The following is a 17,717-nucleotide window of genomic DNA, read 5'->3' on the forward strand; positions in this document are numbered from 1 at the left end:
GCTGCGCCTGTAGCTCAGTCGGTAAGGCGCCGGCCCCATATACCGAGGGTGGTGGGTTCAAACCTGGCCCCGGCCAAACTGCAACCAAAAAATAGCCGGGCATTGTGGCGGGCGCCTGTAGTCCCAGCTACTCGGGAGGCTGAGGCAAGAGAATCGCTTAAGCCCAGGAGTTGGAGGTTGTTGTGAGCTGTGTGAGGCCACCGCACTCTACCGAGGGTCATAAAGTGAGACTCTGTCTCTACAAAAAAAAAAAAAAAGATATTTACATGTCCGCAAATTTGTATTAATATCTATATATAAAAGTTTTAGAGGGATGTATAAGAAATATTCATTTTGGGCGGCGCCTGTGGCTCAGCGGGTAGGGTGCCGGCCCCATATGCCGAGGGTGGTGGGTTCAAACCCAGCCCCGGCCAAACTGCAACAAAAAAAAAAAAATAGCCGGGCATTGTGGCAGGCGCCTGTAGTCCCAGCTACTTGGGAGGCTGAGGCAAGAGAATCGCCTAAGCCCAGGGATTTGGAGGTTGCTGTGAGCTGTGTGACGCCACGGCACTCTACCAAGGGCGATAAGGTGAGACTCTGTCTCTACAAAAAAAAAAAAAAGAAATATTCATTTCATAGTGGTTACCTATGAGGCAAGGGATAATGGAGTGTGGCAAGATGGGAGGACTTTGTTTGTGACCTTTCTGAATTATGGGGAAAATGTAGTTTTTTTTTTGTTTGTTTGTTTTATTGTTGGGGATTCATTGAGGGTACAATAAGCCAGGTTACACTGATTGCAATTGTTAGGTAAAGTCCCTCTTGCAATCATGTCTTGCCCCTATAAAGTGTGACACACACCAAGGCCCCACCCCCTCCCTCGTCCCTCTTTCTGCTTTCACCCCCATAACCTTAATTGTCATTTTGGCCGGGGCTGGGTTTGAACCTGCCACCTCTGGCATATGGGACCGGCGCCCTACTCCTTGAGCCACAGGCGCCGCCCTGGTTTTGTTTTGAACAAAGTATGTACTGTTAAACTGTAATCTAAATGAATTATAAGCACATATTACATTTACAGTTAAAATTCAGTTAGAAGTGCTTTTTAAGAAAGTATTAGCCTAATTTCCACTTTAGTCCCAAGTTGACCTCTAAATAAATTTAAAAACTTTAAAATTGCAGGACACAGTGGCTCATGACTGTAATCCTAGCACTCTGGGAGGCTGAGGTGGGTGGATTACTTGTGTGCAGGAGTTCAAGACCAGCCCAAGCAAGAGCGAGACCCCATTTCTACTAAAAATAGAAAAAAAAAACTGGGCATGGTAGCTGATGCTGGTAGTCCCAGCTACTTGGGAGGCTGAGGCAGGAGGATTGCTTGAGCCCAAGAGTTTGAGGTTGCTGTGAGCTATGATACCAGGGCAACAAAGTGAGATTCTGTCTCAAAAACAAACAAAAAAACTTTTAAGATTGAATTTATTACTCTTTAGAAACTCAAGCCATGGGTGGCGCCTACGGCTCGCGAGTAGGGCGCCAGCCCCATATACCGAGAGTGGCGGGTTCGAACCTCACCCTGGCCAAACTGCAACAAAAAAAATAGCTGGTGTTGTGGTGGGCACCTGTAGTCCCAGCTGTCCGGGAGGCTGAGGCAAGATAATTGCCTAAGCCTAAGAGGTGAAGGTTGCTGTGAGCTGTGACACTACAGCACTCTACCAAGGGCGAGAGAGTGAGACTCTGTCTCTAAAAAAAAAAGAAAAAAAGAAACTCAAGCCAGTTATGGCTGGGTGCAGTGGCTCATGCCTATAATCCCAGCAGTCTTGGAAACTAAGGCTGGAGGATTGCTTGAGGCCAGGAATTCAAGACCAGCCTGGGCAACATAGGGAGACCATGTCTCTATAAAAAAAGTTAAAAATTCGTTGGGGGAGGTGGTGTGGGCCTGTAGTCCCAGATACTCCAGAGGATGAGTTGGGAGGATCACCTGAGTCCAGGAGTTGGAGGTTGCAGTAGCTGTGATTATGCCACTGCATTCCAGCCTGGGCAAGAGAGCAGGACCCTGTCTCTAAAAACAAAAGTTAAAAAAAAAAATTGTAAATGAAATGCAAGCCAGTTCTATTTTAATGGATTTCATCTCTTAAGGGCTTATAAGTAATGAAGTCTATATTCGTAGTATATATGAGTTTTAGGTTACTATTTTGTTAGTTTAGCTAACTAGAGAGCTGGTTTGTAATGTATTATTTATTAGCCTTAGGTCTAATCCATAGCTTCATTGTATTGTTTTTTCTTCCAGGGGAAGGACTTAGGGAGGCATAGGTGGGGAGGTATTGAGAAACAAATCCAAAATTTTAAAAAAACTGTTCTTTAAGATCAAAGATCAATTACTATGACATAAATGGAAAAAGTATAGTTAATTTACTTATTTTTTAAAAAAGCATAGTTAAGTAAAAAATTATGTATTTTCTGTTACTTGCCTACTTGCTTTTAAATTTTATCCACATTTTTTAGAGACATGATTGATTTCAAATGAAGAAAAAGCTCTGGCAGGGCAAGGTGGCTCACTCCTGTAATCCTAGCACTTGGGAGGCTAAGGCGGGTGGATTGCCTAAGCCAGAGCTAGACCTCAACTCTAAAAGTAGCTGGGCATTGTGGCAGGTGCCTTTAGTCCCAGCTACTAGGAAGGCTGAGGTAAGAGAATTGCTTGAGCCCAAGAGTTTGAGGTTGCTGTGAGTTATGATTCCAGGGCATTCTACCAAGGGTGACAAAGTGAGACTCTGTCTCAAGAAAAAAGAAACAGCTGTGATTTAATACATAAATCATAAAAGAGAAATGCTATTATTTCTAAAATTTAGAGGACTAGGAATCATTTAAATTATGTATTTTATTTCTTTTCTTTCTTTCTTTTTTTTTTTTTGTAGAGACAGAGTCTCACTTTACTGCCCTCGGTAGAGTGCCGTGGACTCACACGGCTCACAGCAACCTCCAGCTCTTGGGCTTAATGTGATTCTCTTGCCTCAGCCTCCCGAGCAGCTGGGACTACAGGTGCCTGCCACAACGCCCGGCTATTTTTCGGTTGCAGTTTGGCCGGGGCTGGGTTTGAACCCACCACCCTCGGTATATGGGGCCGGCGCCCTACTCACTGAGCCATAGGCGCCGCCCTCTTTTCTTTTTTTTTGAGACAGAGCCTCAAGCTGTCACCCTGGGTAGAGTGCTGTGGCAACACAGCTTATAGCAACCTCCAACTCCTGGACTTGAGCGATTCTCTTGCCTCAGCCCCCCAAGTAGCTGGGACTACAGGCGCCCGCCACAATGCCTGGCTTTTTGTTGTTGTTGTTGTTGTTGTAATTGTCATTGTTGTTTGGCAGGCCTTGGCTGGATTCAAACCTGCCAGCTCTGGTGTATATAGTGACTGGTGCCTTAGCCGCTTGAGCTATAGTTGCTCAGCCTCTATTTTTTATTTCTTATAGTTTATGTACTTTTGGACATAGTCATCTTGATTTTACTTAGGTACCAGAAGTTATAGTGATTCTTTTACAAATTAAATATTAAAGAAGATATTCAGACTTCTCAAAAATTTGTAGAAATTGTTACCCTAAAGTGTTTTCATTTGCTGTCTAGCATACTTTTAAGTTTTGGAATTATGAGCTATTTGAGATTTTGATGATTTTGGCGGGGGGGGGGGATGGGGCTGGGTTTGAACCCACCACCTCCAGTATATGGGGCCGGCCGCCCTACTCCTTTGAGCCACAGACGCCACCCGATGATTTTTTTTTTTTTTAATCCTTCTGGCATGCCCCAAATTGAATGCTGTAAGAGTAAGTTTATCCTTAAGATTACATGCCAGATGTTGGTCCTGGTCCATTTTCTCATCTCCCAGCTCAACCAATGTCTCGTTGGAGTGACCTAGAGGAGGAAAACTCATCTGATTCCAAAAATTTATGCATTTCTGCCTCTTAACCATCCAAACCTACCTTCTAAAATTGAAACACTGAAAGTAACCCAGGTAGGTGAAAATTTGAAGATATGTGAAGCTCTAGGTTTAGGTCCCCTGCAAGAGTTGGGCCTAGGCCCCTGGTGTTAGGTATCCTGAAACTAAACTTGGATGATGGGTGGTGCCTGTGGCTCCATACCAAGGATGCAGGTTCGAACCTGGCTCCGGCCAAACTGCAACAAAAAAATAGCTGGGCATTGTGGTGGGTGCCGATAGTCCCAGCTATTTGGGAGGCTGAAGCAAGAGAATCACCTAAGAGTTGGAGGTTGCTGTGAGCTGTCACACCAAGGCACTCTACCGAGGGCAATAAAATGAGACTCTGTCTCTAAAAAAAAAAAACTTGGATGATTTCATCAGCAGTGAGTTAGTTCATCAACAAAATGAAGATTGTCCCAGGGCCTACAGTGTTGCTGGCACAATACTTGATAAGGCCTAGTCATACAGAGAAGCTTATAGTACTATAAAAATTATATTTCCATTTATAGTTTGTAGAGACATACGTCATTGATTGTGGCCTGCTTTATCAGGCTTAATGCTTATTTAATTTAGTAGCCAGACAGTGAATGAAGGTTTATGCTCGTTTATGTTGAATTTAGGAGTGTTTGAAATAGAAACAAACCAAAACCAAATTTGGCTTTACCCTGCAAAATGTTTTGATGTAAATAGAATAAATATTTTGGTGGCCTAAGATCAGAATGGTCACTAAGCAACAGTTAAATTAATAAGTACATCAATACTATCAGTTAAAATTTGTAAGGGAAAAATGCAAATTAAGTAACTCTAAATGAGGCTGTATGCATCCCCAGTTTATTTTTTTGAAGGGTAAAAAGTACTTTTAACTTTTAGAGCAGATGTAGATGAAATTTTTCATTTTTGCTTAAAAGAACATGTTCTTACCATTTGTTGACTCAGTGGGAAGTAAGGAAGCTAGTTTAAACCACAGTGCTACAAAGAGGAAACTATATATGGTAAAATCTACTTCTTAAACACAACCTTACGCCACGCAAGAGAACTAAGTCACCAAGCCTTAAAATGATTGGCATGGGGAGGAATTTTAAGAATTTAAACAAGGCCTTGCTCTCACTGTAATCCTATCACTCTGGAAGGCAGAGGTGGGAAGGATCCCTTGAGCTCAGGAGTTCAAGACCAGCCTGAGAAGAGTGAGACCTTGTCTCTACTAAAAATAGAAAAATTAGCTGGGTGTGGTGAAGGGAGCTTGTAGTCCTAGTTACACAGGAAGCTGAGGCAGGAGGATGGCTTGAGCCCAAAAGTTTGAGGTTGCTGTGAGATAGGCTGAGGCAACAGAGTAGATTGTGTCTCAAAAAAAAATTGATAGAAAAGAATATTTTTGGGCGGTGCTTGTGGCTCAGTCGGTAAGGTGCCGGGCCCCATATACTGAGGGTGGCGGGTTCAAACCCGCCCCGGCCAAACTGCAACCAAAAAATAGCTGGGTGTTGTGGCGGATGCTTGTAGTCCCAGCTACTCGGGAGGCTGAGGCAGGAGAATCGCCTGAGCCCAGGAGTTGGAGGTTGCTGTGAGCTGTGTGATGCCATGGCACTCTACCGAGGGCAATAAAGTGAGACTCTGCCTCTACAAAAAAATAAAAAATAAAAATAAAAAGATTTCTCATGTAATAAAATCATTTAAATTTAGTGTACTTAATATGGCCCTTAAAAACCTTTAGATTCTCTTTTCATTCTTTCATTCTATAATTTTCTTTGAGAATATTTATACTCATATAAGTGAGCATTTTCAGCCTGATAAATGGATACTTTTGACCCACTAAGTGTCCATATCTGTGCAGTACTTTGAGGTAACATAAGAATTTAGTATTCAAATAGTATTTACTTCCTATATTTGGGATATTTGCATAAAGTACAACTAACTGACATTAGGCTGGTGATCGTGACAAATTTTATTTATATAGAAACTTGGGTATGGTTGGGATAATGATGAGAACACATTCTCTACCCTTCCATGTTGTTTCAGTTTGTATGAAGTGAGCTGGTTTTGACTTAAGAATAAAAAAAGAGTTTGTGATTTGGGAGAGAAGAGTGTATGGCAGTTTGTCTTTTCTTTCTTTTAGTTGGAATATATTAAAAAGTACTAGGTATCAATCTTTTACCCCAAGGTAATTGTTCCTCCAAGTCTTTCTAGGTCACATTAATAAATTATTTGAGAAGATACAGAGGAAAAAATGAACTAGTACTCCTGAGTTCTGCTAAACACTCCTTTTGGATGGGAAGTATTTTCTAGTTCTTTATTGTCGACCACTGTAAGTGAGGAGGTAGACGTGAGCATGCAGGTTATCTGTTGGACTATTGCATATGCCATCATTTCACACTGACTTCTGCCTTGAAAAGTAGTCCCCTGAGGATTGTATTATACTTTTACAAGTGGGTAGCTGGCTGGGCGTGGTGGCTCATGCCTGTAATTCTAGTGCTCCGGGAGGCCGAGGTGGGTGGATCACCTGAGCTCATGAGTTCAAGACCAGCCTGAGCCAGAGCGAGACCCCATCTCTAAAAATAGCCAGGCATTGTGGCAGGCGCCTGTAGTCCCGGCTACCAGGGAGGCTGAGGCAAGAGAATAGCTTGAGCCCAAGAGTTTGAGGTTGCTGTGAGCTGTGATGTCACAGAGCTCAACCAAGGGCAACAGCTTGAGACTCTTGACTCAAAAAAATAAATAAATAAAGTGGGTAGCTATATCTGAAAAGTGTGTTTCTAAAGTATAAACATGAGGTGAGAGGATGGGAATTCAGGTGATATTAAGAATGTGAAACTTCCTAATTTCAGATGATATTTCATAAAAGGTTACTCTGTTTATCATGACTTTGACATATTTAAAAAGCTCTGTTTTTGAAAGACAAATGAAATTGGGTGACAGGATGTTCTAGGCTATTTATAATTGAATGTGGTTCATCAACATTTCCAACAACGTTTCTGTAGAGATCTTGGAAAATATAATTTTTTTTTTTTTTTTTTTGAGACAGAGCCTCAAGCTGTCACCCTGGGTACAGTGCTGTGGCATCACAGCTCACAGCAACCTCCAACTCCAGGGCTTAAGCGATTCTCTTGCCTCAGCCTCCGGAAAATATCAAATTTTTATATTTTGGAGGGCTAGTCAAAAGTCAGTGAGTTTAATATGCTGCTAAGTTTTACTACATCCAACCCAGCAGTTCCTTGTCCATAGTAGCTTTCTGTCAAGAGGTACATTAATATTTTCTCTCCGCCTTTGTGTTATTACTGTCAGGCATCACATTCAGGTATTGTTTTCCTCCTTAAATTTTCTGAGAATGTAAGATGCCCAGAGCCATAGAACAATAGACTTTTTTTTTTTTTGAGACAGAGTCTCACTTTGTCACTCTGGGTAGAGGGCTGTAGCTTCACAGCTCACAGCAACCTCAAACTCTTGGACTTAAGCGCTTCTCTTGCCTCAGCCTCCCAAGTAGCTGGGCCTACAGACGCCTACCACAACGCCCAGCTATTTTTTGGCTGCAGTTGTCGTTTGGCAGGCCTGGGCTGGATTTGAACCTGCCAGCTCTGGTGTATGTGGTTGGTGCCCTAGCTGCTGAGCTACTAGACTTTTTCTGAATACTGAATATACATAGTGGACATAAAGTTTGTGTACAATTTAAAATAGTTTAACAAATAGTTTAATAGTTTAAAATAGTTTAACAGGGCTATGATCCTAGCATTCTGGAATGCCAAGGCAGGTGTATTGCCTAAGCTCAGGAATTCGAGACAAGCCTTAGCAAGAATGAGACCCTTGTCTCTTAAAAAAAAAAAAATAGCTGGGTGTTGTGGTGGGCACCTGTAGTCTCAGCTACTTGGGAGTCTTGAGGCAAAAGGATCGCTTGAGCCCAAGAGTTTAAGGTTGCTGTGAGCTGCAACCCCAGGGCACTCCATTGAGGGCCACAAAATGAGACTCTGTCTAAAAAAAAAAAAAGTTTAACATAGTGAATTGCACACAAATTTTATGGATACCCTGTATTTTAAAATAATCATAGTGTCATAGTGTCTTGTCAACAGTGAAAAAATATTTTTTTTTTTTTTTTGAGACAGTCTCACTTTGTCACCCTCAGTGGAGTGCTGTAGCAGCATAGCTCACAGCAACTTCAAACTGGGGCTCAAGCGATCTTGTCTCAGCCTCTCAGGTGGCTGGGAGTATAGGCACCTGCCACAATGCCTGGCTATTTTTAGAGATGAGATCTAGCTCATGCTCAGGCTGGTCTTGAACTCCTGAGCTCAAGCAATCCACCCGCCTCAGCCTCCAGGTGCTAGGATTATAGGCATGAGCCCGTGCACCCAGTCAACAGTAACATTTACTGGTGAGTTACTTAATACATACTTATTACATGCCAGACATTGTTGTAGGCACTGGGGATTCATCAGTGAACACTCAAATCCTTGGACAGCTTACACTGAATAAAGGCTTGTTAAAGGGAGCGAAAACTATGATTACATTTCCTTTTTAATATAGTTTCCTTTTGAGGAAAGTTTTAATTGCCTTTTCCTTGCAGGGTGTGCTTTTTCTAAACAGACTGGTTTCATTTTAAGTTTTACTATAATTGTTAGTTAAATCTAGAATATCTGTTTCTTATGCATAAAATGGAAGTATCAGAATCAGAGATAACGCTCTTCCTGGAGAAGTATACCAGATATGAGATTATGTTATCTGGTATTACTAAATACAGAATGTATATATTTAAATATAAAAATGTAAAAAGCCAAGAATGCCTAATGAATGTTTACTTTTGTAATATGGTGATGTTAGTCCAAATGCCATTTTATTTTCTCCTTCTGGTAAATGAAAGTGCTTAAATGATTGCCAAAGGTGAATGAAAGTCTACTTTAGAGTTAAAACTTAGTTCTGTTCATTTTCTAACATTTCTCTCTCTCTCTCTTTTTTTTTTTTTTTAACATTTCTCATTTTAAAAATAGTTAGCATTTGTTCAGTGAATTTAACCATCCCATAGGACCTCTTAGATATTGGGCTTCTGCACAGACTGCTCAGCTAAGGTCCCTGTTCTTGTGGGACTTCCCCTTTAGCAGGGAGACTTAGGCACTAACTAAACAATACATAAATGTGAACTCTGGGAGCAGTCAGTGCCATGAAAGAAATAAAGGGATCGATACTCAATTATTGGGGGGGAGTAAAAGGAGATGATACAATAATAAGTTGGTTAGCTACTTTAAAAATACTGTATAAATGCAAAATGGTGTTTTTCAGGTACTGTTTTAGAATAAATGTAGTAAATACCTTGATGCTAACCTACTTTTACTGTTTCTTTCCAGTTTGTAAAATGTGGATATGCAGGCTCTAACTTTCCAGAACACATCTTCCCAGCTTTGGTTGGAAGACCTATTATCAGATCAACCACCAAAGTGGGAAACATTGAAATAAAGGTAATATTTTATTTATTGATACATGACAATCAAGGCATGTAACGTGTTCCTTTAATAGTAGTTTAACAGTTCTTTTAAGTAGTATTAAAGTGCAATGCCATGGAGAGCAAAGGGGGAGGGCAGAATTTCTCATATTTTAAATTTATATTGACACCTAAATAAGAGCACAAAACCTGAAGCTAGTCTCATCTGATTTTGTTTATATATGGCTTGATACTCTTACTCTTTGGAGTAAAATACTTAGGTTTTTTACATTGATACGAAACACTGTGTTAGTGATTTAAAGTCCAGTTAATTAAAAAAAAATCAACTGGATATTTTAAAAGAAATCAACCTGATATTTTTATGTTTTTCAATGGCATATATTTGTCATTATATATTATTGTCTCTTTGGGTCCTTACAGTTTTTGTTTTCATGGTCAGATCCCCTACTTTTTTATATAGCAGGAAAACACAGGATGTAAATATCATTGGTTCCTCTTTTCGCTAATATAACTGATTTCCATAGTGCAGAAGGAAGTCATAACAAGTCTTTATTTGGCTTTGTATTATTTATCTTACAATATGGAGAGAGGAGGGAACATTTTTACTGCCTATTTGCTATACTTAACATGAAAGATTCTGCATTAAGGTTGATAGATTTTTTTCTTCCTTATTAAAGGGATGAGGTATCAAGTGGGAGTTATATTATTTTAGAAGAAAGAAGGAAATAGAACAATCAATAGGGCAGTGGTCACCAATTGACTTTAAGTTCTTTAAGTATTCTTGGGATCAAGTTTTACACAGAATGCATTAGAAGTTAGAGGCTCTTTTAGTGAATTATCTGTGAACAAGGTAGCATTGTTGGTCCTATCTGGAAAGTCTTTGGCAAGACTTCAGTGAACTATAAAGTTATGAGTTGTTTGAAATGTGAGTTAGGGTGTACCTTTTTGGAACCTTTGTTTGAGATATCTAGAAAGGTGGTAATAGGTGTTAGAGATTGCTACTTAGCTCTTTGCTTTTGGGACTAGAGAATTGAGATACATAAAGAATGAAAATAGAAACTTGAAACTTATGTTCTGTATTAGTTTTTTAAAGACTTAAAGTAGTAAATTATTCTGGCCTTTGTTGTGTTCCAATAAATAAAATGGGACACTTAATGTAAGTTTTTTTTTTTAAGGGTCTTTTTTTTGGGGCATTTTATGGAATTCTTTATTTTTTTGTGTGAACTTTCATCCTGATGCATTCTATCTTAAATGAACTTTGACTTGAAAATTTAGCTTAATAGTAGGATAAACTACTACTTAATTAAGTTGGAGGTAATACTTTTTATTCATTGTGAGGTTTTTAAAGAAAAATGTTTTTTTCTGTACTTATGAATAATAATGTTTTTGAGATAAAAAGTTGTATCATGTATAGCCATTTTTATTCTCTAATATAGGCACAAATAATTACACATCTCGTTACACCCACCTTATTTTTAAGGCCAAGTGATAGAAATCAAACTTGTCAGTATGCTAATACATTTTTGGTAAGGAATTTGCTAGTAGGATTTGCTTTTATGGTTTGTAATTCTGTGTTCTATTGGCTTAGTTCTGTTCACTCTGCCATCTTTTAAGCCTCCCAAGTTAAATCATTCTTCCGGTAGAAAACAGTAGAGCTTAGAAAAACAACTCTAAACTGTCTAATTCTCTACTTACTCAACTAGACCTTTGCTGTTACCCTTTAGTTTTCTTAATATTCTTAAATTCAGTAAAAGAAACTTGACTTTTGGGAATTTGTTTGCTTAGTACTGTGACTTATACATTTTGTGTCTTGTTAGCTAAAATGTGGTGGTATACGAAAAGAAATGGAAATTTAAATCGTTTAATGAGTTAATTTCATTCAGGAATAACTGTCCATGTTAACTTGGCCCTAATTATTAACACCATAAAATATAGTAATACTGCATCTGACCTCAACCTAATTTGTCTCTATTGCTTATATGTTTAAAAATTTCAGTGAGGATTTTATTTAGGCCTTTTCTGACTCTTACTTCTACCTTCTCTCTCTTCACCTTTCTTGACCCGTTGAAGTAGAATAACAAAAAGATGGTAAGTGAGGTTACACACATGCTCTCTGTTTGTTTTCCACTTTTGCTTGGTGGGACAGTAGTTGTTGTTTTGTGTCCCTTTAGTATTGGGGAGGGGGGTAATTCCATATTTTTATTTTTAAGTACTTTGATTTTTAATCTTTTTCATTGCTTCAGTTCGGTAGCAACTAATTAAGTCCTATACTTTCCTGATTGCATACAATGGACCAAACAAGACTAATTACTAACATAGTTTTGTTTGTTTTCCTTGTTTTTCTTATAGATGAATGTTATTATTAAAAATGGAATGTGTTGTGCATAATGTTAGAACCAAATGGCTTTATATAGGATAAGTGTGATTCAGAAAATTGGGATGAAGTTGTTAAATTTGTATAAATCCACTTTTTGACTGTTGTTAAGTTAAACAATGAATATCTTAGCCTGTGTATATATTTGCATCCAATACAGTATCATATGTGTACTTAGCAAACTGAGTAAAACTTTAATATGCCAATGAACTGCAGATAGAAAAAGAGGAGTAAATTAAAGTGACTTGTTTCCCTATCCTTAACTGATGAGCAGATTTGACAAAGTCAGCATAAAAAAGAGAAAGGTGGTCAGCTCCTGTGGCTCAGTGAGTAGAGCACCAGCCCCATATACCGAGGGTGACAGATTCGAACCCAGCCCCAGTCAAACTGCAACAAAATAATAGCCGGGCGTTGTGGTGGGTGCCTGTAGTCCCAGCTACCTGGGAGGCTGAGGCAAGAGAATCGCCTAAGCCCAAGAACTGGAGGTCACTGTGAGCTGTGTGACGCCATGGCACTCTACCAAGGGCAATAAAGTGAGACTCTGGGGGAAAAAAAAAAGAGAGAGAGAAAGGTAAAGCAGCAGTAAATTTTCTTCACGAACAACAAATTTTTTTTCCCCAAAAAAAATTAGCATTGCGTGGTCCCATGTTATTTTCAACTAGAAGCTTCCTGGGCTCATCTATATCTAAGGTAGCTAATTCTGTGATAGTCTAGTGCTTTTTTTTTTTTTTTTTTTTTTGGTAGAGACAGAGTTTCACTTTATGGCCCTCGGTAGAGTGCCGTGGCCTCACACAGCTCACAGCAGCCTCCAACTCCTGGGCTTAAGCGATTCTCTTGCCTCAGCCTCCCGAGCAGCTGGGACTACAGGCGCCCGCCACAACACCTGACTATTTTTTGGTTGCAGTTTGGCCGGGGCCAGGTTTGAACCCGCCACAACACCCGGCTATTTTTTGGTTGCAGTTTGGCCGGGGCCAGGTTTGAACCCGCCACCCTCGGTATATGGGGCCAGCACCCTACCGACTGAGCCACAGGCGCCGCCCGTCTAATGCTTTTTTAGAAGGTATTTTCAGGGCTTTTTTTGTTTGTTTGTTTTTGAGATAGAGCCTCAAGCTGTCACCCTGGGTAGAGTGCTGTGGCATCACAGCTCACAGCAACCTCCAACTCCTGGGTTCAAGCGATTCTCCTACCTCTGCCTCCCAAGTAGCTGGGACTACAGGCACTCACCACAACGCCTGGCTATTTTTTTTGGTTGCAGCCATCATTGTTTGGCGGGCCCTGGATAGATTTGAACCTGCCAGCTCTGGTGTGTGTGGCTGGCGCCTTAGCCACTTGAGCCACAGGCGCTGAGCCTTTCAAGTTTATTTTTAATGTTGTTTGTAAGAAGCACTTAAGAAAGGCCGGGCGTGTTAACTCATGCCTGTAATCCTAGCACTCTGGGAGGTCAACATGGGTGGATTGCTTGAGCTCACAGGTTTGAGACCAGCCTGAGCAAGAGCAAGACCCCATTCGAAAACTAGTCTGGCAGTGTGGCAGGTGCTTAGAATCCTAGCTTCTCCGGAGGCTGAGGCAAGAGATCACTTGAGCCCAAGAGTTTGAGGTTGCACTCTACCGAGGGTGTCAAAAACTGCCTCCAAAAAAAAAAAGCTCTTAACAAAAATAAATGTCAAGCATTTCTAATGATGTAATATATTTTAACTAGTGACAGTAACTTTACAAAGTCTTCTTTTGAATAAACAAAAACATTTAAATTCTTGTATTCTAAATAAAAGATCATGCATTTGTTTTATTATTTTAAGGAAATTATGAAAAGGATGTTCTTGAGAGAAGAGTGTAGGCTTAATTTAACTTTTTTTTTAAAAACATTTTTTGGTGGAATTTCCTTCTAGGGATTTAATTGTGGTTTTACATTTGTGTTTGCTCTATTTTCTATCTTGAGGTGACATTGTTCAAAATGATTCTTGGCAAATTTATCTGTGCTACCCACTATTCATAAAAGGCATAAAATATAATAAGTGCCTTTGCAACAGCATTTCAGATGGTTACTATTATTTTTCATTCTTTCAGGTAATAGGTGATGGTTTCGGCTTGAGGTCCAGAATGGGGGCAGGTGGTAAAAACCTAAGGCCTAGGCTCATGCCCGTAGCACAGTGGTTATAGCACCAGCCACACACACTCAGGCTGGCAGGTTCCAACTTGGCCCTGGCCAGCTAAACAACAATGACAACTACAACCAAAAAAATAGCCAGGTGTTGTGGTGGGTGCTTATAGTCCCAGCTACGTGGGAGGCTGAGGCAGGAGAATCACTTAAGCCCAAGAGTTTGAGGTTGCTGTGAGCTGTGACGTCATGGCACCCTACTGAGGGCAACAAAGTAAGACTCTGTCTCAGAAAAAAACCTAAGGCCTGATTATTGCTTATAGTTTGTATCTGAGTGATGAGGGCAAGTTACATAATATGCAGGATTTTGGGGTTTTAAGAGTTGAAACTAGGGAAGATTATAGATTATAGGATTTTTTGATTAAAATTTTAGGTGTAGTAAATTGTTAATTAAAAGCTTCAGTACTCAAGAAATTTTGTGCTTTTCAGATAAGTTAATACTTTTAAGTGTCCTGTTTAAAGACATTTAAAAGGTAAGAATACTGAATGCCAGACTTTTTGCAGTTAATCCTTTAGAGTATGTGGGGCCCTAGAAGTAGACACGTGAGGCTTTTATTTTGAGATGGAATTGGGTCAGATAAAGTCCCTGTTCTTACATGGAATAAAAAGTAAATAATCTGTTGAAAAAATTGGTTGAAATATTGATTGTATAATCCTTCTAATTATCTATCTCATCTGTTTTCTTGAGCAACACTAAGATATAAAGGAAAGTAATTAACAAAGTCAAGTATTAAGTTAGATTTGTTAATGACCAAAAATAGCATAAATTCTTGAAGTTGTACCCTGTTTCCCCGAAAATAAGACATCCTCCGAAAATAAGACCTACTTACAGGAAAGATAGGACATCCCCTGAAAATAAGACCTAGCGCATCTTTGGGAGCACACCTTAAAATAAGATTTTGGGGGAAACAGGGTAGGTTTCTCACTTAACATTTTGTTATGTTTAGAATACATAACTATGTTGAAAGAATTTCGCAGTGAAACCTGTATACCTATCACCTAGGTTCTGACATTAATACGCATTATACTGGTTTATCACATATTTGTCTATCGCTTTCTCAGTGCATCTTGTTTTTTAATGTTTCAAAGTAAATTGCATATATCAGTATACTTCTCCCTGAATATTTCAATATGTTTATGTCATTAACTAGAGTTCACAAATAAAAATTTTTGCATATTCCTCATAGAAGATCCTAAACAGTTAAATATTTAAGAAATTTGAATAATAAGTTGTGGTAAATTAACTTTATAAGAGATTAGTCACAACAAAATTTTAGTGAACATTTCTAGCATCTGCTTTAACTTTGTTTTCCTTTTTTGTGTTGCTTTCGGTGGATTATCGAGAAATCTGTTTCTTTTGTTGTTGGTTTTTTTAGAGACAGAGTTTCACTTTATTGCCCTTGATGGAGTACCGTCACAGCTCACAGTAACCTCCAGGTCCTGGGCTAAGGCGATTCTCTTGCCTCAGCCTCCTGAGTAGCTAGGACTACAGGCTCCTGCCACAACGCCCGGCTATTTTTTTTATTGTTGCAGTTTGGCCAGGGCAAGGGTCAAACCTGCTCCCTCGATATATTGGGCCAGCGCCCTACCCACTGAGCCACAGGCACCAACCACTCTCTGTTTCTTTTTTAATAGGTCCTCACTCCAGTTTTACCTATAATCATTTTGTTTTTAATTTTTATTTTTTTAAAGTTTAAAAGTGGCTCACACCTTTAATTCTAGCATTTTAGGGGAGGCAGAGGCAGGAGGGCCACTTGAGCCCAGGAGTTTGAGGTTGGAATGAGCTCTGCTGATGCCATTGTACTCCTACTTGGGCAGCAAAGCATGACTCTCTCAAAAATAAACCAAAAAGCTCAATGTATATATGTTTTCAAGCCTCTGTTTTAAGATATCTCTTCTTAATTTTTGCTGCTTTTTTCTTAATTTCCCCATACTTTAACCTTTAGTAGCAAACCTAAGTAGCACATGGCTTTTTCTGGTACTAGGTTTTAAAATTGAGCTGTTTTCGAAAATAAGATTCCTTCCTTTCTCCCTCCCTCCCTTCTTTCATGGCTTCCTTCTTTCCTCCCTCCCTGCCTCCCTTCACCCTTCCCCCATCCCCACCCCACCCCATTTGGCCGGCAATAAAATAAGTTTACATTCTAAAACATCATTAGCCTTATTATATATACAAAGTGTGACTTTTCAAATGTGGGTCATCTTAAGTATGCTATCATTGGAGACAAGACTTGTGAGTATTACGCTTCATGTGTGATAGCATAGTTTTCCAAAATTACGTTTTAAGTTTGAGAATGTTGCTTATGAGATACTTTTAAAGAATGAATTGCTTCTCTGTGTCTTATTTTATTTCCATGAATTCTCATTTGTCTTGGTGAGACCTATGTAGAAACTTAATTTATTCTGCTTCCATATGTAGGTAGAAATTTCTGAAATTTGTAAGTTAGTTGGTACACATATATATATAATAGAGTAATAAAACAGTCCTTTTTGCTTCTGTCATTATGTTTTATAGTCCTTATATTTATCATTTTGATATTTAGTACAAAGAAATGAGCTGCATGCATTGAGCATTTTTCTGCAATTTTTTTTCCCTGATGTGCTATTTCACATATCACAGGCATTATTTTTTGAACATTTGAGCAAAAGAAACAGATGAAATCTCATATAAAACCCTCCAAAATATGAAAATGTGGGGTTTATTTGTGCTTATGCTCTATCTTTTGGAAACATATTGTGTTAAAGGTAAGGTCAATTTATCAATTTAAAGCACATTGACATAAACATTTATTAGCCATTTTTAAACTTTGTAAGACATTGTTTTTGATAGAAAAGATTTTTAATTTGTGGAATGAAACACTTTATCTGAAAGTGCCAGAAAGATTAAAATTAATTATTCCAAGTTTTCTTAAATATCATGGGAATATAATTTTATGCAAAAGTTTGGACTAAAACTTTGATATAATTTTCTAGGATCTCATGGTTGGTGACGAGGCGAGTGAATTACGCTCAATGTTAGAAGTTAACTACCCTATGGAAAATGGCATAGTACGAAATTGGGATGACATGAAACACCTGTGGGACTATACATTTGGACCAGAGAAACTTAACATAGATACCAGAAATTGTAAAATCTTACTCACAGAACCCCCTATGAACCCAACCAAAAACAGAGAGAAAATTGTAGAGGTAAGTTTTTAGATGGACTATGCATATATGTGTTTCTATTTGTAATGTTAAAACAAATATTCTTATTTTTACTATGGATAAAGGGAGTAAAATAATTGTTTTTTTCTAGAATCAGGATCCTATTTATTGAGCATATACTACATGCTAGTCATTATTCTAAGTAGACTATCAGTAAACAAAACAAGATCCTTCTAGTAGGGGAAAATAGACAAAATAAGTTTTTAATTTAGTGAGTTAATTGAGATTTTAATTAAGTAGTTTAATTAAATAGTTCGTTAGTAATACATTTGACCCTTGAGCAACACAGAGGTTAAGGGAACCTACCCTCCCACCCCCCAGCTCCAGTGCAATCTCAACTACCCCTCAAATACTTACTAGCCTGTTTTTGACCTTCAGCCTTACAGATAACATAGTCAATACACATTTAGTATGTTGTATATATTGTATGTCGTACTTTCAGAATAGAGTAAGCTAGAGAAAATAACATGTTCTTAAGAAAGTCATAAGGAGGAGAAAATATATTAATTACTCATTAGATCAAAGTAGACCATCATGAGGATGAAAGGTATTGATCCTGTTGTCTTCACTTTGGGTAGGCTAAGGTAGAAGAGGATGAGGAGGGGTGGAAGAAGTGGAGAAGTTGGAAGGGAAGGTAGCA

The 17,717-nt window shown here is 38.9% G+C and overlaps 1 protein-coding gene across 1 annotated transcript in view; it reads left to right on the forward strand.

Moving 5' to 3' along the window:
* ACTR2 (actin related protein 2) overlaps window positions 1-17,717 on the forward strand; it is a 49,797-nt gene that overhangs the window by 2,323 nt on the left and 29,757 nt on the right. The window contains exons 2-3 of the mRNA XM_053587775.1: window positions 9,250-9,360; window positions 16,844-17,059. Of these exons, the coding sequence (XP_053443750.1) occupies window positions 9,250-9,360; window positions 16,844-17,059 (327 nt within the window). The remainder of the gene's footprint in view (window positions 1-9,249; window positions 9,361-16,843; window positions 17,060-17,717) is intronic.

The sequence above is a fragment of the Nycticebus coucang genome, chromosome 4, assembly GCF_027406575.1.
Source record: "Nycticebus coucang isolate mNycCou1 chromosome 4, mNycCou1.pri, whole genome shotgun sequence".
Taxonomy (NCBI): domain Eukaryota; kingdom Metazoa; phylum Chordata; class Mammalia; order Primates; family Lorisidae; genus Nycticebus; species Nycticebus coucang.